A 26,109-nucleotide genomic window follows, 5' to 3' on the forward strand; every position below is an offset into this window, starting at 1 on the left:
GTCTGTGGTTAAAGTTCAGGCTTCTTCGTGGGGTTGTGGCTCAAGGTGTCTCCGATTTCAGCCTGCCTCGTCTCTCATTACTCTCCTACCTGTGTTTTCATCGTTGCTGCCACTTCCCCAAACATCCCGGCCTTCGGATCTTCTCGTGATGAGCTCATTACTGCGCACCCCGCATTCCTTCCATCTGCTGAGTCCCGGTTGTCCTTTGGGAGCCTCCTTCCTCATCCCTGCAGGCAGACGTCGTCCTTGTCTTCGTGCCTCCTCCATCCATCACTACTGTCTGCTGCTACAAGGAGCTGGGCCTGAACTCGAGCTTCCTGTCTGGGAGGCGCCTTCCATAGAAGGCAGGATGTGAGAGAGAAGTTCGCTTGCAAGGCGGACCGGGTTCCCTTGCTCAGCGCTTGGTCTCGAGCGCCTGTTGGGTTGTTTGCTGAATGAAGGGTGATTGAAGTTAATCGGAAAGATCTTGAGGTCAGCGCACGTCTCGGATTATTATACATGTCTTTGTGGCCTGGGCTGAAGTAACGCCGAGTGATTCCCCTCTGCCTTTCTGGCACCCAAGTCCAGCCGTTGCCAAAAAATTGCTCAGACGTAAAACCAAGCGTTTGAAGCATTTGTCCAAGGGCGGAACATCCTCGCGGGTTCTCTCCCCTTGATGACCAGCGGTGACTGGTGCACAGCCTTCTCAGTAGGACAGATGGCCAGGGAACATTTTTAGTTTGGTAGGATTTACCACGCCAAATGGAGGCCAGCCCTGCTGGTGTGGAGTCGGTCAGTACTGGAACCACCTCTGTGTATACCTGATAACGGGTGTAAACTGGGTTTTCAGGGCACACGCTTTCTTGCTTTTCATTCTTTTTTCCCCTGCTCTCTTCTCTCAGAGCATCTGACTCAGGTAGTAGTCTTTAGTTATATTTTGTGTTCTTATGTTCATTTTTAATACTTTCATTGAAAATACTCCACTTAGCATCTTAAGAATTAGGAGAAACCAGGGGCGCCTGGGTGGCTCAGTCGGTTAAGCATCCGACTTTGGCTCAGGTCACGATCTCAGGGTTTGTGAGTTCGAGCCCCGCGTCGGGCTCTCTGCTGTCAGCACAGAGCCTGCTTTGCATCCTCTGTCTCCCTCTCTCTCTCTCTCTCTCTCTCTGCCCACAACCCCCTCAAAAATAAATAAACATTAAAAAAAAATTAGGAGAAACCAGTCGGCTTTTGGGGGAACGTTTCTTTTGTGTGCGTGTTCTATTGAAGTGGTTGGCTTATGGTAAGGGAGTAAAGAAAAGAAAAATTTCTTCGTCTCACTGGGCTCTCATCTCTCCCTTATATAGTTGAGCTGCCACAGAGTTTTGTATACAAAGAAACTGAGGAATTGAAAGGTGCAGGCCTTTAGAGCTGGACCGAGCTGGGTTTCACCCTTGGCTCCACTTTTGAATAGCTGTGACTGCCAATCCCCTCACCTCCCTGGGCCTGTTTCCTCTTCTGTGGTGTGGAGATGCTGATGGTGCCTTGTTGGGTCATCGAGTAGACAGTGAATAAGTTTGTGTTCCCTCCGTCTTCACTCTTCGTGTCTGTTAATGAATGGAACTGGGGAGAATCAAGTAGAGTAAGTTTAATACATTTCATTTCTGGTACTAAGCTATTAATGTATGAATTCCTACTCCCACCTCAGCATTTTAGACTTCAAATCAAAGTTGAATTCCTGAAGAGGGGAAAAAAGTCTAATTTTAGGGTAGGAAGGTAATATTAAAGATAAGGCAGGTTTGGTTTGGTTTGGTTTTTGCCTTCTGTCTGAATTGGAAGTGTCTATTAGACAAGCTTCTCTTACTCAGGCCTCCCTTGTATTCAGTCTCTGTCTATTTTGAGGAAGGTGGTTTACTTCCTGGAAAACACTGATCTTTTTAGGGTTTGGAAGGAGACCGTGCTGCGGTGCTTGAGATAGATGGTCCTCTGGTTATGATGTGAATGGCAGCATTGTGATAAACTGTAACATTCTGTGTGGGAAAAGAGCCTCAGTAGTTTCATGGGATGCTAAATGGGGCCTGTCATTTGAATCTCACATTAATAACGAAAAGAGTTCCTCCTGTTTGCCACAGTAAAGAGAAATTAAATCAGATCAATACAAAGGTCAGGGTGAGAGAAACTGAGATACAGAGGGAGGTAGGAAGGCTTATATTTGGTATGGCTAAAGATAATACTTTCACAATATATGTCCTCCCCCTTTAGGGTCATGAAATCGTCTTACATTTACTTTTTAAAAATGATAAAAACGGATCATACATAGACCAGTATCTTACCACCTTTTTAAGAATATATCATTTTGGGGGCATTTGGGAGATTATTTCTCAAGTCCAGAGGCCCTTATTCTGGACTGCACACGAGGATCAGCTGTAGACCTTTATGAATACAGCTGCCTGGGCTTGTCCTCCCTGGTGACTCTGAATCACAGCCAGAGTGGAAAGTACCTTACTGGTCTATTCCACATCTTACAGATGAGGGGATTGTGGTCAGGAGCATGAGCGATATGCCCATAATCAGGCAGTTAACGGTCCCTTCCCACCTCCCCCAGCTGTCTTCCACCTCTTTCCATGTGTAGTGTGAATTCATTTTTAGAGTTGGTGGTGTTGATTTATAGTGTTGTGTGAAAAAAAAAATTTTTTTTTTAGACGCTGTGAACCTGGTGTGCCTTCTCTTTTTAGTCCTTGACTGAATGCACCAGTTCCCTCTTGACTTTCCACCACGGTCTCTTGCCAGATCTACTCACAGAGGTTTTACTTCTCCAGTTTATCACCGCTGTCAGTGTTTGTACCAATGTTTGTGTGTTTTCTCATGTCTTTAGATTGCACACGAAGCTTGGTCCAGATTTTTCAGGTTTTTTAAGATGCGTTTTCGGGGAACTTAAAAATACACTGAATCTCTTGGGTAAGCCTTTGTTAGATTTGATTTTCCTAGTTTTAGTGTAAAAAAATCCCTTTTTACTTCTTCAATCTTCTAACCTGACCATTAGTAAGCAGTAGTTGTAAGTATCGCAAAAGTTTCAAAGGCCAATTAACATTGCAGAGATGCCTTTGCTTTGTGTCTTGCCAGAATAATCGGCACTACTAGGCCACGTGTAGATGAAGATGCTAATTTGGAGAGGGGCAACACGCACCCAGTACTGGAACTACACGGATTGTAACAGGCAGCGTGAAAACTCTTCGGGATTAGCGGTTGACCACAGCTTCACAGTGCGGTCATTCTGTCTCCACAGAACCGAGACATTCTGGGAATCTGGGCACCTGGCAGTTTGGTGCAAGAGCCTTTTTTGCCCCATTGTGGAATCAGATGTGTGTCCCCATATTCTGACAACTGCTGAGGTCTTTATCCTGAATGAACAAAGCTGTCATTTTTCAGTTTCATGAAAGGCCATAAACACACGTGGGAAAATAGCGTAGGGGGAGTGAAGCCTTTGAGAGGGTATTTTCCACTCTGGATGTTTTAGGGGTTCTTGAAAATAATTCACGAGCACCCCCTCCTTAGCACAAATGTTTAATCACTATTGTTTGCTTACTGCACATGAAAGATACTTAAATTCCTTTTCATTATGGTCAGGCATTCTTTTCTGGTTAAAGATTCTAATTCCTTCCATTCTTAGGAACTTAAAGAATTGAGGCTGACTTATTAATATAAAAACTCAAATGCTGCCTGAGTGGTCACTGAGACACACATGTAAACTTGAGTTATCATCTCCCTTAAGCAGAAGGGTTTATTGGGAAACTCATCACTTTACAAGCTAGATGGCGAATTAATTTTGCGGTCAGTGGTGTCTTTAGCTTAACGTTGTCATCCTAGTTTTTCTTGGCAAGCCAGAGTGCAGCCTCAGCCAACAAGTGCTGGCCGTAGCTCTTTGGGGTGGTATTTAATAAGATGCTTGTTGTCTGTTTTAGAAATAGAGTAACCTTAGACTTCCTTATTTGAGCCGCTGCTTACAGTGCTACTATAGGAAAAGGTAAGTTGGAAGGTTTTTTGTTTTTGTTTTTTTTAATACCTTGAGACTTTCAGTTTGTTCTTATGCAGTGCAGAGATATCTTGCATGCACTGGGCTGAATTACATTGTCAAGTGGAACAAATAATGCGTATTACCTGCAAAGGATAGTTGTGAACCGTGCGGTTTTCTAAAACCGTGGAGAGCCCAGCTGCAGTTTCTGTTTTGTAGGTGCTGTATACATTCAGTCCTCAACCCAGAACTGGGTTGTGTTCCAAAGTTGAACTCAGTTATTTGGAACTCAGATGGCATGGCATTTTTGGTATGGAGTCAGTATTATAAGTGGTGGGTAAGTTTCCAGCCTAGACTGAAGAATTCTGTTTAATTCATAGCACAGGGTTTTCAACTCTTTTTGTTTTTTGTTTTTTAAGTTTAATTATTAGAGAGAGAGAGAGAGAGAGAGAGACAGAAAGAGAGGGAGAGAGAGAGAATCCCAGGCAGGCTCCACACTGTCAACGCAGAGCCCGATGTGGGGCTCAGACTCACGAACCATGAGATCATGACCTGAGCCAAAATCAAGAGTCAGATGCTTTAACTGACTGAGCCACCCAGGCGCCCCAGGGTTTTAAACTCTTAATGGTGATAGTGGAATCCTAGATCGTGGGAGCTGGGAGTCATGTGAAAAAGAAGGAAGGAGCCATGTTCTTCCCCCACCAGCCTGTGTTGACATCTAGTGGCCTCTTGCCCCAGCAGTCCTCTGTGTGCTTCATCCATCTTTCTTAATTTGAAACTTCTTCTCCCCTGCTTAAGCTGATCTCCTTTAAGTAGTAGTAAAGCAAATGATTCAAATGCATTTTCACTAATGTGTTCCCGGGTGGCCACAGTTACAACTAGACTACCACTGTTGATCAGTGCCAGGGTGACGAAGGGCTTTCATTATATTATTTTTCTCACATCCCTCAACCCTTTCCGAGGTACAGTATTAATATTTTTAAAAAGGAGATTCCTTGTGATAAATCATCTCTCTGAAATTGTGGCATTCAGTCAGCGTAACAAGGTTTGGAGGGGAAAGTTGAACTGATGCATGTGGGATCAGGCATGGCCCGTGTAGAGGCTGGCCCCGGTACCTGCAATCAGGAAGAAGCCCTGCCCGCTTTTGAAAGGTTCTTCCTGTTACCTCTAAAACAGTTAATCTGGTAAGTTTTGTGGTTTTTTGGCTTTTCGTGCCCCCCCTCCCCCCCGAAATACTCGTGATCCCTTTTTTTTTGTTTTTTCCATTTGGAACCACTCTTGAAAGAGTCTTAGGTTTTAGCACTGACTTGGTTGCTTTGACCTTTGAAAAGGGGATCAGGGCAGGGTAATGGCTGTAAATTGGGTTGGCTTATACTGGCTAGAGCTAGGCATTGATCTCTCTATATTTCCATTTCCTTGTAAACTTTTTAAAAGTAGTCTCTATGCTTAATGTGCAGCTCGAACTCACAAGCCCGAGATCAGGAGTTGCATGCTTTACTGACAGAGCCAGCCAGGCACCCCTTGAGTGTATAATTCTTAATACTGAATTCTGTGTGGGGACTGAGCTCCCCGAGAGTTGAGAGGGCAAGATATTGGAGGGTCAGTATCTATGGGACACAGGGTTGAGGTCTTGCCCGAGGGTGTGAAAAATAGCACTTGGCTGATTTGGAACAGGTGTAAGAGAGGAGGAATAGTGTAAGGTAGATAGAGAAGATGGCCTGGATTGTGGGAAGTCATAATAGAGTATACTTTTATACAGCACATTTAGGTAAAATGTAAATAGAGTTTAGATGGAGAGTTACAAAGGTAGATGAAAATATAATTTGTGGGTGTCACTAATGTTAATGATTTCTATACTACTGTGAATTATATTTTGGGTTAAATGGATATAAATTTAAAAATAAATATCTGGAGGCACCTGGATGGCTCAGTTGGTTAGGCGTCCGACTTCAGCTCAGGTCATGATCTCACAGTCCGTGAGTTCGAGCCCCATGTCAGGCTCTGTGCTGACAGCTCAGAGCCTGGAGCCTGCTTCGGATTCTGTGTCTCCCTGTCTCTCTGCCCCTCCCCTGCTTGTGCTCTGTCTCTCTGTGTCTCAAAAAATAAGTAAAAACATAAAAAAATAAATAAGTAAAAATAAATATCCGTGTGGAATTATTAATTTTCAGTTTGTGAAAGTGAACACTGATACCACCATATTCCATGTTCCTTGAAGGCAGAGAACGTCTTACATTTTTTGTGCCTCCATTTCTCAGGATGTTGCCTGAGACACAGTAGGTGCTCAATAAATGTTAGTTGAATAATTGAGTTTCAGTTTTATGTGCTACACTTGTGATAGAGATTTTCAGTCTTCCTTCCCATTTTACTAGAAGATGAAAGTAATGAAGGAGACGTTTTCTTTTGCTTTATTTAATGTTTATTTTTGAGAAGGAGAGTGAGCACAAGTGGAGGAGGGACAAGGAGAGAGGGGGAAAGAGGATCTGAAGTGAGCTCTGCGCTGACAGCAGCGTGCCTGACGTGGAGCCCCAACTCACAAACCCAAGATCATGACCTGAGCCAAAGTCAGACATTCAACCCACCAAGCCACCCAGGCGTCCTGATGGGGATGTTTTCTATGGTGTAGAAGGATTGCTGATTGTAAACATTTGTTTATTAAATTATCTTATGATAATCTAACCCTATAATTTTTATTATAAATACTGTAAGCAGTACGTGGTGTATATGTACACATTTAATTATTGAAACATGTTTTATTTGTAAAGCACATTTTGGAGTTATTTATTTAAAGCATGAATTCTGATGAAAAAGAAGAGTTACATTACCTATGGGTACACCATTGCAAATTTACCCTAGTTCTTGAATAAGTTGAAGATATTGGTAGCATGGGGTTTTTAGGTCTTTGTTTTGTAGTTTGGTTAGCAACTTTGACTTTAGAAACAATTGAAGTAACACCAGAGTGGAAGTATGCTTTCATTTTGTGAGTTTTTGTCAAAATACATATGAGAAGAACCATTATTTGTATCAAGATGAAGATTTAAAGTTAAGGTAGCCATGGAAAAAAACCGAGTTTGTCTTTCCTGTTGTTCTTTTCTTAAGTTTCTTAACTTTCAACACGTTGGCTGACTGTCGAGTGCCCACGGTGGCCCCTGAGGGGCCTCCAGGCCAGCCCCAGAGAAATCACCTGATGCATCTAAGCTCATTTCAGTGGCTCCTGGAGCTCCAAGGTTTTAATACGTTTGGAATCATTTGACTTGAGAAATTGACAAGAAATGGCCAAATTAAAATAGGGCAAATTGTATACCACTCCAACTGTTGAATCATTTGGGGGTTCATTGGTGCAGTATTACAATTTCAAAAACTATAGGTTTTGGTTTATATCATATTAGTGATGAGCGATCACAAAAAACATTGTAATTGTGATAAGAGATCATAAGAATTGTTTCGTAGGGACCCCTGGCTGGCTCAGTCACTAGAGCATGGGACTCTTGTTCTCGTGGTCATGAGTTCAAGCCCCACAGTGGTCATAGAGCCTTAAAAGAAAAAAAAAGATTCGTTTTGTGATTGTTTTTGTGTGTGGTATATGTGTGTATTTCTGGCAGTTTTTAGAGGTTACTAAATTATAAATGTAGTTTTTCTGCTTGTCTGTTTGCTATAAATGCAGTCTTTTAAGAGAGTATTAGGGATGGGAAGCCCCTTGATCTTTCTGCTAGTTTCCTAATCACAGTGCTTTAAAGAGGATTCTTCGTACTTTCTTTTAAGGCATATAAAATTTGTCTTTTAGTTATAGTCTAATTTAACATAAAAAATGGACTGTGATTTTCTTTTCAAGTCTTCATACAGTTTGGAAGGAAGGTAGATCTTGGCGGGGAGGGGTTGTGTTAGTTTTGTTAACCAAGGCTACTAAAAGCTATGGAATATTCACTCCCAAAATACTTAGCTGAACTATTTCTTCCCCAAAGAGGGCCTTATTTTTCTCACTTCCCTGGAGGTTTTTTCATTTTGTTGGTGAAATGGGATGTATGATGTTTTTTCCTGAAGAATTGAGACCTTCGGAAGGTAGTGGGTGGTGGCAAAGTAGTTATTTGTAGTAACTATATTTTCCCCAGTGGATTTTCAGTCTTTAGTTTCTTGTATTGTGTTGTAGATACTGATATTCTGTGGGAGTCTTTGCCCCTGCTCCTTTTGAAGAGAGGTGTGCTGATAAGGAAGTAATTTGTAATTTTTTAAAGTTTATTTATTTTGACAGAGGGGGCAGGGGAAGGGGAGAGAGAGAAGGAGACAAGAGAATCCCAAGCAGGCTCCTCACTGTCAGCACCGAGACTGATGTGGGGCTCGAACCCACAAACCACAAGATCATGACCGGAGCCGAAATCAAAAGTCAGACGCTTAACCAACTGAGCCACCCAGGTACCCCAGTAGTTTGTATTTTTTTACCAAAAAGGGTCAGACAAAATGTTTTGCCCTGAGGTGTAGTAAGATTTTAAGAGGTATACTTTCCTATTTCTATAGGATGTCTGAACATTCTGGAGACAGGGAGATTTAGGTTTAAAGAGTATTAGTTGTTAGTTTAATTTTGAAATTGTGTGCTCAGTAGGTTTACCTTCAAGCTCTGGGCACGTCTGTGGATGGAGTACCTTAATTTTAAACCCATGAATCCAGTTATCAGTCTGAAAAGGTACAATAAGTGATTGAAATGTTTTCTCTATTTTTTTTTTTTCTCTTTTCAAATACACTACTTGTAAAGAGAAGGCTCTTTGGAGTTACTGGTAAGAGGTGGTTCTTCGCCCTGGTTGTTGACTCCTTCTGTCCTTCTGTGTGCACTGCATCCCAGTATTTGCCACAGCAGCACATTAATGTCAGTGGGAATATTTGATTACGATGTGTCCTCCTCCAGCAGATTGTGAGCTGCATGAGAGCTCGGGCCAGGCCTCCTTCCTCGCTCACCACCGCGTCTGCCATGTCTGTCAGGATGCCAAGCACATGACCAAAGCTCAATAAATATTTGTGGAATAAATGAACGATGAATGACTAGAACTAAAGACCTGCTCAGCATTCACAGTTGAGGGTACGCGTTGTACGCATACCCCTGTGAGTTGTAAAAACTAATTGAGTTCTCAGTGAATTGTGTGCCTTTTACTGGGGGCGTGTGGACTGGATCCCAGTGAAACAAGTGTTTCGTATTGACTTGTAGGCTTCAGGTTAAAATAGGACCATAGAATAATAACTTACTTTACTTGTCCATTTTATAGATGAAGAAACCAGCAACCGTAGGACCAGAAATGACTTAGTGGTTAAGTGACTGTGTCAGGATAAACTCGCATCTTGCATCTAAGCCACAGTTTTCCTACTCTACCTCACTGTTCCCTTGAAACATTCGTCAGGTGTGTATGTTTAGTCACAGCCCAGGGTATAGGGCATTCAAAAGGGAAGACTGAAATTCTTCAGGGGGAGGTGATGACTTTGTTTTTGACATTGTTAGTTTCTCCTGTGACTCTAGCCTTTCGAGGGTCTTCATAAAAATGCCTTTAAAAAACCCTCAAAAGATCTGGGAGTCCGGTAATTTCATTTCCTGGTACAAGCATATTGGCAAAGAATTATTAACATTTCATTCCAAGAGTAACACCATCTGACGAAGTGGTGGAAACAGACTTAGTGAGTTTGAACAGTCATCCACAGTGTGCTTTTTTAGCAGTTGTTAATAAGAGAAGTAGGTCATTGGTATAGAAAGAGTATTTGGAAACACATTCATCATTAATTTTTAAGTGGGATTGCTGGGTCAGTCACGTCTGTAAAAGTTCTGTAGTTGATACGAGGACTCTTGGGATTAATTTGGCTCTTTGATGAGAAGAGGCAGAGTTCAGCTTCTGAGACTAGTCTCTTGGGGTGCAGCCCCCGAGTCGGATCCACAGTGTTCTCTGGGCAGGTAGAGCCTCTGTGATGGAGATTTCTTACACAATTCTTTTTCAAAGCTCCGGGGATGAGTAGAGGTGGTTGTGTTTCTGAAGATTTGGCGATAAGCAGCAAATTGGAAGAATGTGAGGGATAGGAAACATGTCATGCTTGCATATTATTGTAGGAAAAATCTGCTCTTATTCTGATAGTGCAATAAAAAAATGTATTTCTGTCATTGAAGAGTGAGAGATGACCTCTAAAACCTCACAATCTCATGTTTTAGTAACTGTAAAATTTCTGTCACGTATGTCATTATTGTTATATTTTAAGAGAGTTATAGGCCCTGTTAGGGCATCTTTTAGTTGATAAAGGGTCTCTTTAATACAAATGTGAGAGAATTTGAAGATTTTCTTATTTTTTGCATTTAGGATCTTTATATGTTGCTATTTTGCTGTTCATATGCTGATTTCTCTCTTTTTTTATTTTTATTTTTTAATGTTTATTTACTTTTGAGAGAGACACAGAGTGTGAGTAGGGGAGGAGCAGAGAAAGAGGGAGACACAGAATCCGAAGCAGGCTCCAGGCTCCGAGCTGTCAGCACAGAACCCCACGCGGGGCTTGAACTCATGAGCTGTGAGATCATGGCCTGAGCCGAAGTCGGACGCCCAACCGACTGAGCCACCCAGGAGCCCCCATATGCTGATTTCATTGCTTTTATTAAATTTTGGCTTTAGGAGGTGTAGTTGACATAAAATCATAAGATATTTGAAATGTGTATTGTGGTGATTTGATTTATGTTCTGTAGCTCATTTCATATCTTGTCCGACTTCATTTTTAGCAGTCATTTTCATAGTTTCCCGTTCTAGTCCATCCAAATCATCAGTGAGCCTTTAAGTCACCATCCGTTGTCCTCAGCTTTTCTCTGTAACAAGTTCTTAAATTGGTACAAAATTGCAAAATGTAAAAGTAAGAATTGTTTTCTTAGAAAGCTTTAAAAAATATAAACCGATTCATTATTCCTCACCTTTCAGAAATTGTCCTTGATATATAGATTTCTGGCTTTTTATGCATGTCCTTTCGTGCTGTTCTCTTGGACAATTGAGTACATAGTCCTCTGGCATTAAGCCTAAGGGTTTTCAGTCAGAAGTAAAGATTTGCCTCCTTTGGCATACTTAATGCTCTCTTTGGTTTCTCTGTATTTGGATGTTTACAGCCAGTTTCTATATTTTATAAAATGTGAGCAAAATGTAATTTCGTATTTAAAAATTGCACAAACAGGCCTAGTGGAACCCTGAACTGCGAGGCAACACCCCAGTGAGAGCGCTGAGTGGAATTACAGGCTGACGTGGGAAAGCCAAATTGTATGTATGAGGGGGAGTTTATCATCGAAAAAGTATGAAAGTTCAGGGGACGGAAAGTTGAACTGCCCTGTACTTTGTGGTGCAAGGTCATTGTGTCTCTCCAGAAGTCTTTTATCTTTGGACAAGTCACATAATGTTTCCGCACGGAAAATGAAGGGCCTGGAAGCGATGAGCTTTGGAACCTTTTCCACTCCGGGCTTCTGTGAGGACTGAGCCTGGATGCTTCTTGGTGGATCTTACTTGTGGGGTGTTTTTTATTTGTTTGTTTGTTTGTTTTGGTTGTTGTTGTTGTTCCTGGAAACATTTAAAAACTAAAATGATAATGGGTTATTGAATCAAAACAAAGTGCCTTTATAATTGATGCCTGATTACTTGGCATTTTGCCTATGACCTGGATGGATAACGATGATGGGATAGAACTATTTGGGAGGCTGTAATGAGGATGAATTTTCCTGCTTTGTTCTTGCTGTTCTCCATGTCATGACAGATTGAACCAACATCAAGGCTGTTCCATGCTTGCAGTCAGTTGTCATAAATGGTCGGCAGTTTTTCTAGAAAAAAACCATTCTTTTCCAGCACCTCATTGTCATTAGTGGAGTCCAGATCTCTTTTAGCCATAGCTGCTGTGTGTGAGGTCTGTTGTGCTTTGTAAGAAATGTTGCATGTGGTCTTAGAATTTCTTCCTTGTTAAAACAGCTTCTATTAAAGGACGCAAATTACATATATTTTTTTCTTGGAGCGTGTCACATATGAATCTGTTAATTAAGGGACTGGATGCAATGAAAATTATTTGTTGGATGAATTTGAATGTCACTGGTAGATTTTGTTTAAGAAAATTCAAAAGAGCTGAGCCATCTCCTATCCAGAATTGATGAATGTTGAATTTTTATATTTAATCAGAGCACCTCCCATATTTGCTTTGGGTGTCTGCTCTCTTTAAATGTGTATTTTACGTAGGCTTACATATTCCATTTCCAGCTTCTTAAAAGCAATTTTAACTGTTGGTATTGCCATTTAAATAGTTGGTTTTCAGACATTTGTTTCCTCATCCGCTGTCTCACTTGGCATTTTCTATTAAATAATGCATCCTATTTCTCCCACATTAAAAAGTGCCTGCCATAAAAGCAACAACTTAGAGGGAACATGTTCTTTCCCTGTTGGGACATTCTGGAGTCTTCCGGTGGTTGCTGCTGGCTAGGGAACATTTTGTGAGCCTTTGAGTAATTGATGCTCTGGAACAGTCTCAGCAAATGTGCTGGGCAGGATTTTGCTACTAGTAGGGGTTTTCCTGTATGTGTTCCTAGCAGGATGTGTTTCCTTTTATATGAACTGTAGAAATACATCTGCTGGAATCTTTAAACAGATAACTTCTCAATAAACAGGAAAATGTCAAAATTGTGGTCATTTTTTTATGAGATTGATGGAAGTAGACAGAGAATAGAGAAAATGTAGTAACATTTACTCAGGTGTTTTGAGTGTATTTTATTTGGTACCATTACAGTATAAACACCCTGTCTTGTCTACATTTTTTCCTCCTCACATCCAACACATTTCTTGTATGACCTATGAAATAAATTTTCTATGTATAACCTGGCAGCACCGTAAGACTTCTTACACTCTCCCCGAGGTTGGGGATTATCAACTGACCGTAAGATGGAAGTTTTATTCTGAGAGTGATTTTTTTTTTTTTCCAACGTTTTTTATTTATTTTTGGGACAGAGAGAGACAGAGCATGAACGGGGGAGGGGCAGAGAGAGAGGGAGACACAGAATCGGAAACAGGCTCCAGGCTCCGAGCCATCAGCCCAGAGCCTGACGCAGGGCTCGAACTCACGGACCGCGAGATCGTGACCTGGCTGAAGCCGGACACTTAACCGACTGCGCCACCCAGGCGCCCCATTCTGAGAGTGATTTTTAGCAAACTTTCCTCTGACAACTTATCTGGGGTGCCTGGCTGGCTCATTTGGTAGAGCATGTGACTCTTGATCTTGGAATTGTGAGTTCACACCCCACATTGGGTATAGAGATTACGTAAAAATAAAATCTTTAAAAAATAAAATAAGTCCTTAACCCATAGAGATAGACCTTATTTTTAACAGCTTGTTCTTGGTTAAGATGATCACCCAACATGTGAAGAAAATTTTAATTGTTTTTTTGTTTCCGTAGATGAACTGTTAGGTATTGTGAGTGTCAGTAGTCAGCTTTTAGATTTTTATTTGAAGCAAAAACAGAAGTATATTATCTACTGTTTAGAAATCTTTGTGGAAATATAAATTTGTGCAGCCATTATGGAAAGAAAATGGAATGTAAATCTGTGCATCCATTACAGAGGTTCCTCAAAAAATTAAAAGTAGAATTACCTTATGGCCTGGCAATTCCACTCCTGGGTATTTACCCAAAGGAAATGAAATCTTTATCTTGAAAAGGTATATATGCACTCCCACGTTCATTGTAGCATTATTTACAATAGCCAAGATTTGGAAACAATCTAAGTGTGCAATCAACAGATGAATCGATAAAGAAAATGTGGTACGTGTGTATGTATTGCATATGTATAGATATAAATGTATATGTATGTATATAGAATATATATGTTAGAATATTATTCAGCCATAAAAAAGAAGGAAATTATACCATCTGTGGCAACATGGATGGATCTAGAGGGCATTATGCTAAGTGAAATAAGTCAGGCAAAGACAAGTACTGCATGATATCACTTAACGTTTTTAAAAAAGCCAAAGCAGAACTCATAGAAACAGAACAGTGATTGCCAGAAGTGGGGGGAGTGAGGTGGATGAAATGTGTGAAGGCGATCAAAAGGTACAGACTTTGAATGTTCAGATACATAAGTCTTGGGGCTGTAATTTACAACATGGCGACCACAGAAAAGGTAAAGAACTTTAAAAAAATAAATTTATCATGATAGTCTCTGGACAGTCAAGACCTAACTCTTAATCCTTTTTTCTGGCGTTCAGTATTACCTGGGGATTTGGGCAGAGGAGATGACTGCCCATGTTTCTAAAGTAGAGTTTCAGCTAAACCCCAGAGAGGACATTTCATAGTTGAGCCTATGCTCTCAACCTGTTCTCACATTATCTTTCAAGGACCTCAGTTTTTTTTATAATGAAAACCATTTTAGGATAGTCCCAGTCTTATTAGAAATATGGGTAGAATGATAAACTTTCATATTATAAAGCCTTAGGTAAGGTTTGTAATTTTACACTTGGTGGAAATTAAAAACCACGTTGCTTTTTCTCACATCTAAAGTCAATTTATTTTGAAATGTGTGAACAATTCTTTGATTTGCTTAATGAATGACTTATTGCTACATCTTCTCCACTGCTGTGACAGTCCTACAATTGTAAAGAAAGAGCCCTACGCATTTTTAAGAATTTGTACTCGAGAGACCTAATGAACAGGTGACTTCGCCAGAGGTCAACTCTGACAAGACATTTAAAATTATACCTAGTATTTCTTTGGACTTTGTGTCTGTTGTATTAGTTCAGGATTTTTCATTTACTCTTTTTACTATAATTGAGCATTAGATTTCTTTATAAAGTATCTTAGTATTGGGGGACACTTCAGTTCTATAATTTGGGACAAGATTATTTAATAAAAGAACTAAGATTGGATGATACATTTCAATTTGGAAATTTATGGCTGAGCACGTAAAAAAAAAAAACAAGAACAGTCAAACACTAATGCCATTTCATAATGCAAGCAGCTTCTCTCGAGAGGAGGGTTTTTCTGTTTGAGATAGATCATATTTTTTCCTTTAAGGGGAAAATTGAAGTGTAGTAAATACCATGCTGAGGTAGGAGAACATAAATTTTGTGAAGGGTCCTTGATAACTGATGCTAGTTCTCTTATGTGAAAATTATACTCTTGGCCCATAATCAGTAGGGAATTGATTTGGATCTTTTCTCTTCAGGTAGAGAAACCTATTAGGGAGCTCTTAAATAATAATTGCTGACATTCATTGGATAGTGCTTACTATGCTTCAGATTCTGTACTAGGTACTTTGCAGACATTTTAAAAAACCGGTTTGTTGAAATATACTGTTGACCCTTGAACAACATGGAGGTTAGGGAAACTGACCCCCTGTGCAGTCAAAACTCACAGTAACTTTCGGGGCATCCAGGTGGCTCAGTCTGTTAAGCGTCCGACTCTTGATTTCAGCTCAGGTCATGATCTCACAGTTCGTGAGATCGAGCCCCGCATTGGGCTCTGTGAGCCTGCTTGGGATTCTCTCTTTCCCTTTCCCTCTACCCCTCCCCCACTCATATCTTCTCTCCACCCCCCCCCAATAAATAAACTTAAAAATCTGTACATGACTTTTGACTCCCCCAAAACTTTACTACTAACAGCCTACTGTTGACTGAGAGCTGTACCGATAACATATACAGTGGATTAGCACATATTTTGTATTACATGTATTATATACTGTATTCTTATAAGAGTAAGCTAGAGAAAAGAAAGTGTTAAGAAAAATTTAAGGAAGAGAAAATACATTTACGGTCCTGTACGGTGTTTATTGAAAAACATCTGCAAGTGGACCTGTGCAGTTTGAACCCATGTTGTTCAGGGGTCACCTGTAATTCACATACCGTACAGTTCACCCATTTAGAGCATACAGCTCAATGGTTTTTAGTAAACATATTTACAAATATGTGCAACTATCACCACAGTCAATTTCAGAACATTTTCATCGCCTCAGAATGAAACCCTATACTTGTTAACTGTAACCTTTTTTTCTCCTGTTGTCAGTCCCCCCCCCCCCCCCCATTCCCCAGCAACCACTGATTTACTTTCTATAGCTGTAAATTTGCCTATTCTGGATTTTCATGTGAATGGAATCATAATATGTAGACTTTTATGATTGGCCTTTTTTACTCAGCATAATATTTTCAAGGTTCATCCAAGTTGTAGCATGTATTACTACTTCATTCCTTTTTATTGCCAAATAATATTTCATTGTATGAGTATATCACATTTTGTTTTCCCATTCGTCTGATGGATATGCAACCAGTGGGTGGTTTCCACTCTTTGGCTGTTGTGAAATAAGCTGCTAAGAACATTCATGTACAAATATTTGTTTGAATACTTCTTTTTAATTCTTTGGGGTGTATTTCTAGGAGTGGATTTCTGGGTCATATGGTCACTGTTTCATCATTTCAAGAACTGCCAGACTGCTTTCCAGAACAACAGCACCATCTTATATTCCTGCTAGCAGTGTATGCGTGTTCTGACTTCTCTGCATCCTTGTCAACATCAACACTTCATCCTTGTCAAGTTATTCTCTGACGTTTTGATTCTAGCCATCTTAGTGGGCATGAAGTGGTATTTCTTTGTGGTTTTGATTTACGTTTCCCCAGTGACTAATGATGTCCAGCATCTTTTCATGTGCTTATTGGACATTTGTGTACCTTCTTTGGAAAAATATCTATTCAAGTTATTTGCCCCCTTTTAAATTGGATTATGTGTCTTACTGAACTGTAGGAATTCTTTATATATTCTAGATACAGAGGCCTTATCAGATACATGATTTGCAAAAATCTCCCATTCTGATGGGTTGTCTCTTTCCTTTCTTGATGGTATCTTTTGAAGCCAAAGGTTTTTAATTTTGATAAGATCCAGTTTATCTACTTTTTATTTTGTTGCTTGTACTTTTGGTGGTGTCATGTCTAAGAATCCCTTGTCAGATCCAAGGTCATGAAGATTTACTTCTATGTTTCTTTCTAAGAGTTTCATAGTTTTAATTCTCTTATGGGTTATATCTTTACCCATTTTGAGTTAGTTATTTTATATAGTGTGGGTTAGGGTCAGGCTTCTTTTGTATGTGGCTATCCAGTGGTCCCAGCACCTTTTGTTAAAAAGGCAATTTTTCCCCCATTGAATGGTTTTGGCACTCTCGTTGAAAATCATTTGACCAAAGATGTATGAATTTATTTCTAGACTTTGAATTTTGTTCCATTGATCTGTATGTTCATCCTTGTCTTGATTTTCATTGCTTTGTAGTAAGTTTTGCAATAAAAAAATATCGATCTTCCTAATTTCGTTCTTTTTCTTCAAGGTGGTTTTGTTTTTGGGGGGTTTCCTTTGCAGTTCCATATAAATTTTGGAATCTGTTTATTAATTTCTATGAAGTCAGCTAAGATTCTGAAAGGGATTGCTGTAAACTTGTAGATCAGTTTGGGGAGTATTGCTGTCTTTTTTTTTTTTTTTTTTTTTAAGGACGCTCCATACCCACTGTGGGGCTTGAAATAACAACCCTGAGATCCAGTGTCACATGCTCTACCAGTTGAGCCAGCCAGGTGCCCCGGAATATTGCTATCTTAATGTTAAGCCTTCTGATCCATCAACACTGGATATCTTTCCATTTAATTGTGGTCTTCTTTAATTTCTTTTCAGCAGTGTCTTCTTGTAGTTTTCAGTGTACATGTCTTTCTTTCACCTTCTTGGTTGGGTTTATTCCCAAGTTTTGTATTCTTTCTGATACTACTGTGAATGGAATTGTGTTCTTAATTTCATTTTCAGATGGTTTATCAAGAGTTATATAGGGGCGCCTGGGTGGCTCAGTCGGTTAAGCGGCCAACTTCGGCTCAAGTCATGATCTCACCGTCCATGAGTTCGAGCCCCGCGTCGGGCTCTGTGCTGACAGCTCAGAGCCTGGAGCCTGTTTCAGATTCTGTGTCTCCCTCTCTCTGATCCTCCCCCGTTCATGCTCTGTCTCTCTCTGTCTCAAAAATAAATAAACGTTAAAAAAAAAAAAATTAAAAAAAGAGTTGTATAGAAATACAATTGATTTTTGTGTATTGATCTCTTATCCTGCAACCTTGCTGAACTTATTAATTCTCATAGTTTTTTAGTGGATTTCTTAGGGTTGTAAGATCATGTCATCTATGTTCAGAGATAGTTTGACTTCTTCCTTTTCAGTTTGAATGCCTTTTCTTTCTTTTTCTTGTCTAATTGCCCTGGCTAGAACCTGTAGCACATTGCTGAATAAAAATGGCAAGAGCAGACATCCTTATCTGCTTCTCGATCTTGGAGATCAAGAGAGAAAGCCTCTTTCATCATTGAGTATTGTGCTAGCTGTGGGGTTTCTGTTTTGTTTTAATCGGTTTGAGGAAGTTTCCTTGTATTCCTAGTTTCTTGAGTGTTTTTATCATGAAAGTGTTGGATTTTGTCAAGTACTTGATCTGTGTGAGACGATTGTACAAGTTTTGTTTTTATTCGATTGATATATGTTACCCTAGTTGATTTTCAGATGTTGACCTGACTTTGCACTCCTGGGACAAGTCCCACTTGGTCATGGTGTATAATCCTTTTTATAGGTTGCTAGATTTGGTCCGCTAGTATTTTGGTGAGGATTTTTGTGTCTCTATTCATAAGACATATTGGTGTAGTTTTCTTGTGATGTCTTTGATTTTGGTATTAGAGTAATACCGGCCTCTTAAAATTAGTTTGGAAGTGTTTCCTCCTCTTCTGTTATTTGGAAGAATTGGTGAAGAATTGGTGTTAATTCTTTAGATGTTTGATAGGCTTTGGCGGTGAAACCATCTATCTGGACCTGGGTTTGTCAGATGTTGTTTTTAACTCTTACAAGTACCAATTCCTTCGTTGTATAGAAGAGGAAGCTGAAGCTCAGAAAGGCAAATTAAGTAATTTGCTAGTAAGTGGGAAAACTGGGATCTTAATCCAAATTACTTTATGTCAAGTTCTAGGATGATAACAATAGCTGACATTTATTGCGTAATTAGTTAGGTGTCTCTAACCTAACCGTACGAGGTGCTTTAACGTGTTAATCTTCTGCTACAATCCCAACACCAAGTGCCCATTTAGTAGTAACTTCAGTTTTATGTATCTCATACCCATTTTCACGTAGAGAATCTGACACCTAAGGAGATTCAGTGACTTGCCCTACTGAACCTGGGCCAGAAAGTAAATGGTACAGCTGTGCTTCTCACTCACAAGGCTGTCTGACTCTGGGGCCTGCCGTCGTAATTGCTTTCCTCTGTTGTGTGCAGCAAAAGCAGCTGTGCCACATGTGGACAGCTGAGCCCAGATCAGGTCCGACCTCGGATGTGAATGGGTGCGCACCACCCTCCAAGTTCCACTTGAACACGCGGGGCTCAGTCAGCACTGCGCCGTGAAGCGCGGTCTTCTCTCACTGCTCTGCTATGTAGCCAGCGCTCCGCTCCGTTCTGACTTCACGTGGTTAGGCTGAAAATAAATTGTCACTACGTGTAGTACAGAAATGACTTTTAAGGGTATTTTAGTATGTCAGTCACCCAGCAGAGTCGCATAATATTTTTCAACGAGGACATCCAGAGCACTTTACGTGCTTATATAATATTCATATTGTTAGTGAGATTAGATGGTATCTAGCCTATTTGAGTAAAGACGAAAAGCGGGTCTCTCTTTTTTAAGTGAAAGGCCTTGAGGAAGGCCTCAAATGTCCATTCACATTTCAAAGGAGGCACAGAAACTGACCTGATGCCTTGTGTGGGTGGCGGGGCTGGTTGGGTGGTGGAACTCACGGAGGGAGGTTAGATTTGGTCTCCTGCCGAGCAGAGTGGGTGGCGTCTGGGCCTGGGAGTCCCCGGAACAAGGGCTGGAGGCTCCACTCCGCAGAACCAGGTTGTCGGTCGTGCCGCTCACACCTGTGCTCACACCGGTGCTGGGCGTCGTCGTGTCCAGGGCCCGCAGCCTGGCTTCTGCCGAGGCTGGTGTGGCACCTGTGCTCACACCGGTGCTGGGCGTCGTCGTGTCCAGGGCCCGCGGCCTGGCTTCTGCCGAGGCTGGTGTGGGGCCGTCCCCTGGCAGTGCAGCGCTGGAGGAGGGTGTCTAGCTGCTCTTAATTTTAGACTTTCAGGCAACTTTTTCCGCAGCCAGCCGTATCCCACATCCCTATCTTTAGAGGCGTACAAGTTTTCTTCTGAGTGCTCTGCGTTTTCACAGTGGGCCTTGGCGGGCATCGTTTTGGTGAGATTCTCCCCCTGAGGCACTCAGCTGAGTAGAGAACATTCATACTTAAGTCCGTTACACATGCATGATAGCTTTCTGTCTTCCTAGATTTCATTGTCACATTTTTTTTTTTTAAGATTTTTTTTTTTTTTTAGGGGCTCCTGGGTGGCTCAGTGGGTTAAGTGTCTGACTGCTGATTTCAGCTCAGGTCATGGTCTCATGGTTCATGGGACTGAGCCCTGTGTCAGGCTCTGTGCTGACATCGTAGAGCCTGCTTGGGATTCTCTCTCTCCCTCTCTCTCTCTCTGCTCCTCCCCCCATACACATGCTCTCTCTCTCAAAATAAATAAATGAACTTTAAAAAAATAATTTTTAACGTTTATTTATTTTTCTGGCAGAAAGAGAGCACAGGCGGGGAAGGGGCAGAGAGAGAAGGAGACAGAACATGAAGCAGGCTCCAGGCTCCGAGCTGTCAGCACAGAGCCCGACGTGGGGCTCGAACTCACAGATCACAAGATCATGACCTGAGCCGAAGTCGGCCGCTTAACCGACTGAGCCACCCAGGCGCCCTAAGATTTATTTTTTTTAAGTAATCTCTATACCCACCACGGGGCTCGAATTTTCACAACCCTGAGATCAAGAGTCGCATGCTCCACCGACTGAGCCGGCCAGGTGCCTCCACATTTGCTTTTTTGTAGGCTTTCCAGTGTCCTTTTTCTTGCCTTTGGTGTTTACACCTACTTTTATTCCTTTACAGCATTTTATTAGGATTTCAGGAAGGAGTGGAGATAAATGCGATTTGTATTTCTTTTGTAAATTACCTCTTCATGTCCTTTGTAAATTTTCTGTTGGGGTTTTCATGTTCTGAATTTGTAAAAACTTTATATGTATATGAACGAAACCTCTTTGACATATGGTAACGGTACAGTCCTTTCTTTTCTGTAAACTTACTTTCGAAACACTTGCTGGAAGATCGTGGGGAAGATTCCAGCTTTTGCTAACTTATACAGATGGTTGTATAGGGAAGTGGTTCCTGAGACCAGCTGGCTGTACCTTGACTTTTGTATGGATGTGATTTTCTTGTGGTTTTCACCACCTCATAGAAGCTGTCTTATCTATTCACGCTTGAGAACTACTCATACTGTTTCACAAATGACAGACTCTGGCCAAGTGGAAGCGAATAAGTTGCCATCTCCTCTACCAAATACTCTAAATATATGGTCCTGGTCGTCAGCTGGAAAGGTCTGGGAACAGCTGGGCTGAGGAACACGGGTGCTCAGCTGCCTGCCAAGCGTTTGTTGCCTCAGCCCAGCCACATGCCCTAGGCTTGGAAAGAGTCCACTTTTGCACATGCCTTGGAAGGGTAGAAGGAGTCTCTGGCAAATATAAATGATCTCCCTCTGCGTTTAGCAGTGGGCCCAGAGCCATGAGGAAGGGAGTCATCAGAGGGAAGGAATTAGCAACAGCCCACCATGTGTCCCATTTGGCACGAGTGGACAGGTGTTAACCTTCCTCTGTGCATAGCAGTCAGGAGTACTGGTTTTCAGCTGACTTGTCAGGTTTGACCATGTTCCATTTCCTCTTATGTTTTCTCCAGGCTCCTTCTATCCTAGCCAATAGGAACAGAATGTCTTGCATTAGCAAGACAGGAAAGTTATATTGGGTGCAGTCTAGGAAACTTTGATCAGGTGAGGCCTGGTGATAAAGCAGCTTTCAGTGCACATGTCTCTGGGACACCTGATGGAATTTGGAGTCCATCAGTCACTTTGGAAGTGACCCTTGAGGAAGCCCAGAAACACCAGCTCAGTGTCACTTCCCCTTTCCCAGGTCCCCTGGTTACTTGGGAAATGGCTGTGGTGAAATGGCTATGGTGAAATGACGTGAAAACCCAACCTGGTTTCGTTTCCCCTCCCTGAATTATTCTTTTCCTCTGACTCCTACTGCCATGATCATCCCAGATCTTTCTCAGGCCTGGTTCACTGCCACGGTTCAGCCAGCACCTTGCTTGTAGCTTCTTCTCGTCTACTATGCTACTGCCATCCTAAATGCACTTTCATTACACTACTTTATATTTAAACCTTTGCTTCTCTTTTCTAAGACCTGGCTTTTGACCCATCTGCTGTGTTAGTCACAGTCCTGTTGGCACTTGGCACCAGGAGTTCTGTTGTAAGTTGCTCTGATTATTATTCCTACATTGGAAGGCTCTTGAAGACCAGGACGGTTGCTTACGTCTCTTGAATTTGCCACCACACATAGCTGGTCTTGTGGAAACACTCGTAAGCAGGCACGGTTCTCAGCGGAGTGCTGATGTCTGGGGAAAATGCTCAAAATCTGAAAAATTACCTTGGCAGACTGAGGAAAAAGCCACAGCGTCCTAACTTTTGGGGGGTTTTCTTTAGCTTCAAATTCACCACGTAACTTCACTCTGGAGTTTCCTTTTCTATAAATGGGGAGGGTTGGAGTGAATTATCTTTCAATTCCCACCCAACCCTGAAAGGCTAATTTTCCTTCGTTCTTTGCCTTGATCTTTGTCCTGAAATTAAAACTGATGAGCTGTTTCTGGATCTTGAATTAGGAATTTTTCATTTCTTTGTAGTTCTTTCCCTGACGCATTTTGCAGTTTTCTCTGGGTATGTGCTGCTGAAGGAAATTCGGATTTGCCATTTGGCTACTTTTTAGGAGAGCAGACAAAATGCCGTATCATTCTGATTTGTTTCTTTCTTTCGTTCGTTCGTTCGTTTTTTTTTTTTCCCCCCTCGGAGTTTCTCATTTGTAAAAATAAAGCTTTCAGGTAGGTGCATGATTTTAACATAATTTTTGCTCTTCTACAGACACAATGAGGCGAGTGGTACGACAGAGCAAGTTTCGGCATGTATTTGGACAAGCGGTGAAAAATGACCAGTGTTACGATGACATCCGGGTTTCTCGAGTGACCTGGGATAGTTCCTTTTGCGCTGTCAATCCCCGATTTGTTGCCATAATCATAGAAGCGAGTGGGGGCGGGGCGTTCCTTGTGCTCCCTCTGCACAAGGTAAGTAATCTGACTTTCCATTCTCTGAGACACCCTCTGGTAATCTCGATTTATTCTGTCATAGATTGACTTTGGGGATTGATAGTTCACTAAGACTTGTGTGCTTGCGGAGACCATTAGGCTCCGATGTAATTGACACTCAGTTCCACACACTTTACTGATCTCATCAGTTTTTTCTAACAGAATCATTAAACAGAATGGTGAACTCTGTTCTGGGTGTGGCTGCTGTGGATAAGAGATTATAATGATGCTGTGAGCATGGGCAGGCACAGGCATCTTATGATTTTGTTAATAATCCTCTTCTCACAGGAGTTTTTCTCAAAAATGCAGTTTTTAAGAGGAGCAGAAATTTGTAAGTTAATCTTCCTCCTCCTCTTCCTCCTCCTCCTCCTCCTCCTCCTCCTCCTCCTCCTCCTCCGGTGTAGTGAGTGATCGGTTTTGAGACTTTTTGGTCTTTTGAATGATAAGTGGAATGAGAGCTTAAGAAAATGTCCCCAAACAGTGCAGGTTTCAAGTCTGGACAAGACTGAGTTTTAGCATAGAATCTAAGCAGTGCAAATAAGCGGTAGAAATAAAGGGTCTTTACTGAAAGCTGTTCCGTGTGACCTTCAACCTTACCCCACTTCCCGGTCTCCTGACTTTCTCCTTCCAGAGAGCCTTCTCCAATAGGGGGAGAAGGTAGGAGATTTGGGAATTTCTGACTGTTCTTGAATATTACAGATGAAACTCAGTACTACTTTAACAGGAAATCACAGCATTGCAGATCAGGAGGGAGGGGGTGCTGAGAGAGAGAGAGAGCTTGCAAAGCATCCTTTTGTAGTTGGCTTCTAGGAGGAAAATAAGTTTGGTGAGTCCTGAGCTCTAGTGATAAGGGCTCAGTACTGGTGAGGACGCAGGTGTTGGGTCACGTTACAGCTGTTTCCACTCTGCTGAGAACATTGGGTCCCCCTGACTCTCAGCCATGCATATTAGGGGTACATCTCATAATGGACCGTGTGATTCTGAAAGTGGTTACAGTAAAGTGAATTGCCGTCAAAGTATCATTTCCCATTACATTTTGGTGTTTTTTCATTGGGAAAACTCTCACTGGGAAAACTTCCAATTCTCCTGTACTTTATTTTCTCTCAGATGCTCATGACTGACTCATTTTAACACCTGATTTTTACTTCAGTGGCCCGATTGATGCGATAGTCCACAATGGGACCGTCTCACTACAGAAATAGGAGAGGGATGCGTTTTGGAAACAAATTTGTTAAGTGTTTTCCAAATGTACCTTCCTTATTGGCAGAGCTGGTGATTATATTTTAAAGGAGAATCTTTTCATTAAGTTGAAATTTAATTTTCTACTTGAATACTTTTCTTTCTGTGGAGAAAATGGCTGTTTTGTGGCAAATAATACATTACAGTATTATAACTGCTTACCCGATTCTAGAGTGGGAGTTTGAATTTACGGTCAGTCGCGTGTGGTGGGTTTGACAGTGGCCAGATGAGAGGACACCTCAGCTTGTCAGCCGAGATCCAGCAGTACGAGACCACCGCCATCTGTTTGGGAGTTTGCGTTTTTATTCCCCCTTTTATAGACTGAGGGATACGTTTGGGTTGGTTTTTTTCCTTCAAAGAAATGGAAGAAGCTAATTGAGAAGCCCGAAATAACTTTTGAATGGCTAATCTTTGTCTGAGTTGAGACAGTTCTCTTCAAGTTCTGCACCCACAAAAGGCTCTGTGAATCCATCTTGTACAAACCATGGGAAACTTTGAGCTTCATTAATACCACTTAAGGGAGACCTGCCTGTGGTTCCTAAGCTAACTAGATCTTAGGATTTGGTTCTCACTTGCATTGGTATTTTGTTCCTTTCCCAGTTTTGTAGGAATTAAGATAGAATAAGTTACCGTGTTTGGAAGAAGTGTTAGTTTTTGGAGGAGCCTCAAGGGTCTTTTTCCCAGACAAATATACGGTCTGGGTGGCTCTGCTCCTCAAAGATTAATTTGTTTTGGAGGAGGTGACAGCCTGGCCATTGGAAATGAGGTCAGTACTTGGGAGTTACTGACTTTTGTAATCGATGGGTTCACATGTACCATGTGGGATTTTTGTGTCCTAAAGTGTCTGTATTTAGCCCTTGGAGTCGCTGTGGCATAGAGGGAGAGCGCGGGTCTGGGGATTGGGGAGCCGGGTGGTTCAGTCCCGGCTCTACCGCAGACTTGTACTGGGACACGGATATGTCACTGTCCTTCCTGCAGTTTCAGTGTCTTGACAACTTTGAGATAGTTTTATAACGAGGTGCTGCTTTTGTTTAAAGCAAACAAAACCCAAATTCTCACATATAATACGAAATGATACCCGAAATCAAGATTGCAGGCAACGATGCTCTGGGTGTGTGCTGGGCTCCAGTGCGTGTGCTGATAGTCTGGAATCACTCTAAACGTGAACTGTAGGAGACGGGCATGGTTTTTAATGACCATCTCAGAGACTTCTAGTAATGTCCATCCCTCCCCTTCTTTCTGGCTATAGACAGGCAGGTTGGTTTTGGTGATGCTTTGGGGCTTTCTGCGCATGTTAATATTGAATATGCACGTATCGATCTTCAGATGTATTGTGACTCTTTCAGGAAGGCTCCTGTTAAAAAACACAGCCTTCCATGAATTTCTCTTCAAAGCCGGTTAGTGTCAGCAGTAAATAGGGCTTATTATTGCTACTTCGTGAGGCTTGTGGTTAGATTCTGGGAAAATCCTGATCTCTGTCTTGCGGGACTTAAAAAAATGGAAAGAGTAGCGGAGACAAATACAGTAAAACACATACATAAGCAAGAGGCAAACTTAGGAATGAATGTATATTTATTTTAAGCGTATGGTTTCTGAGGTTTTTGTTAAGAAGGTTGTATTAGGGAGAGT

General features: G+C 41.5%; 1 protein-coding gene across 4 annotated transcripts in view; it reads left to right on the top strand.

Annotated features, from left to right (window-relative positions):
* Positions 1-26,109, top strand: part of CORO1C (coronin 1C) — a 90,963-nt gene that overhangs the window by 18,803 nt on the left and 46,051 nt on the right. For 2 of the 4 annotated variants that reach the window (XM_049619202.1, XM_049619204.1), the window contains exon 2: positions 23,021-23,220. The exons of 1 other annotated variant lie outside the window; for it this stretch is intronic. In XM_049619202.1, the coding sequence (XP_049475159.1) occupies positions 23,021-23,220 (200 nt within the window). Of the gene's footprint in view, positions 1-21,631; positions 22,356-23,020; positions 23,221-26,109 lie in introns of those variants that run through there. One more of the 4 variants, XM_049619205.1, reaches the window with a different exon arrangement.

The sequence above is a fragment of the Panthera uncia genome (assembly GCF_023721935.1).
Source record: "Panthera uncia isolate 11264 chromosome D3 unlocalized genomic scaffold, Puncia_PCG_1.0 HiC_scaffold_8, whole genome shotgun sequence".
Lineage (NCBI taxonomy): Eukaryota > Metazoa > Chordata > Mammalia > Carnivora > Felidae > Panthera > Panthera uncia.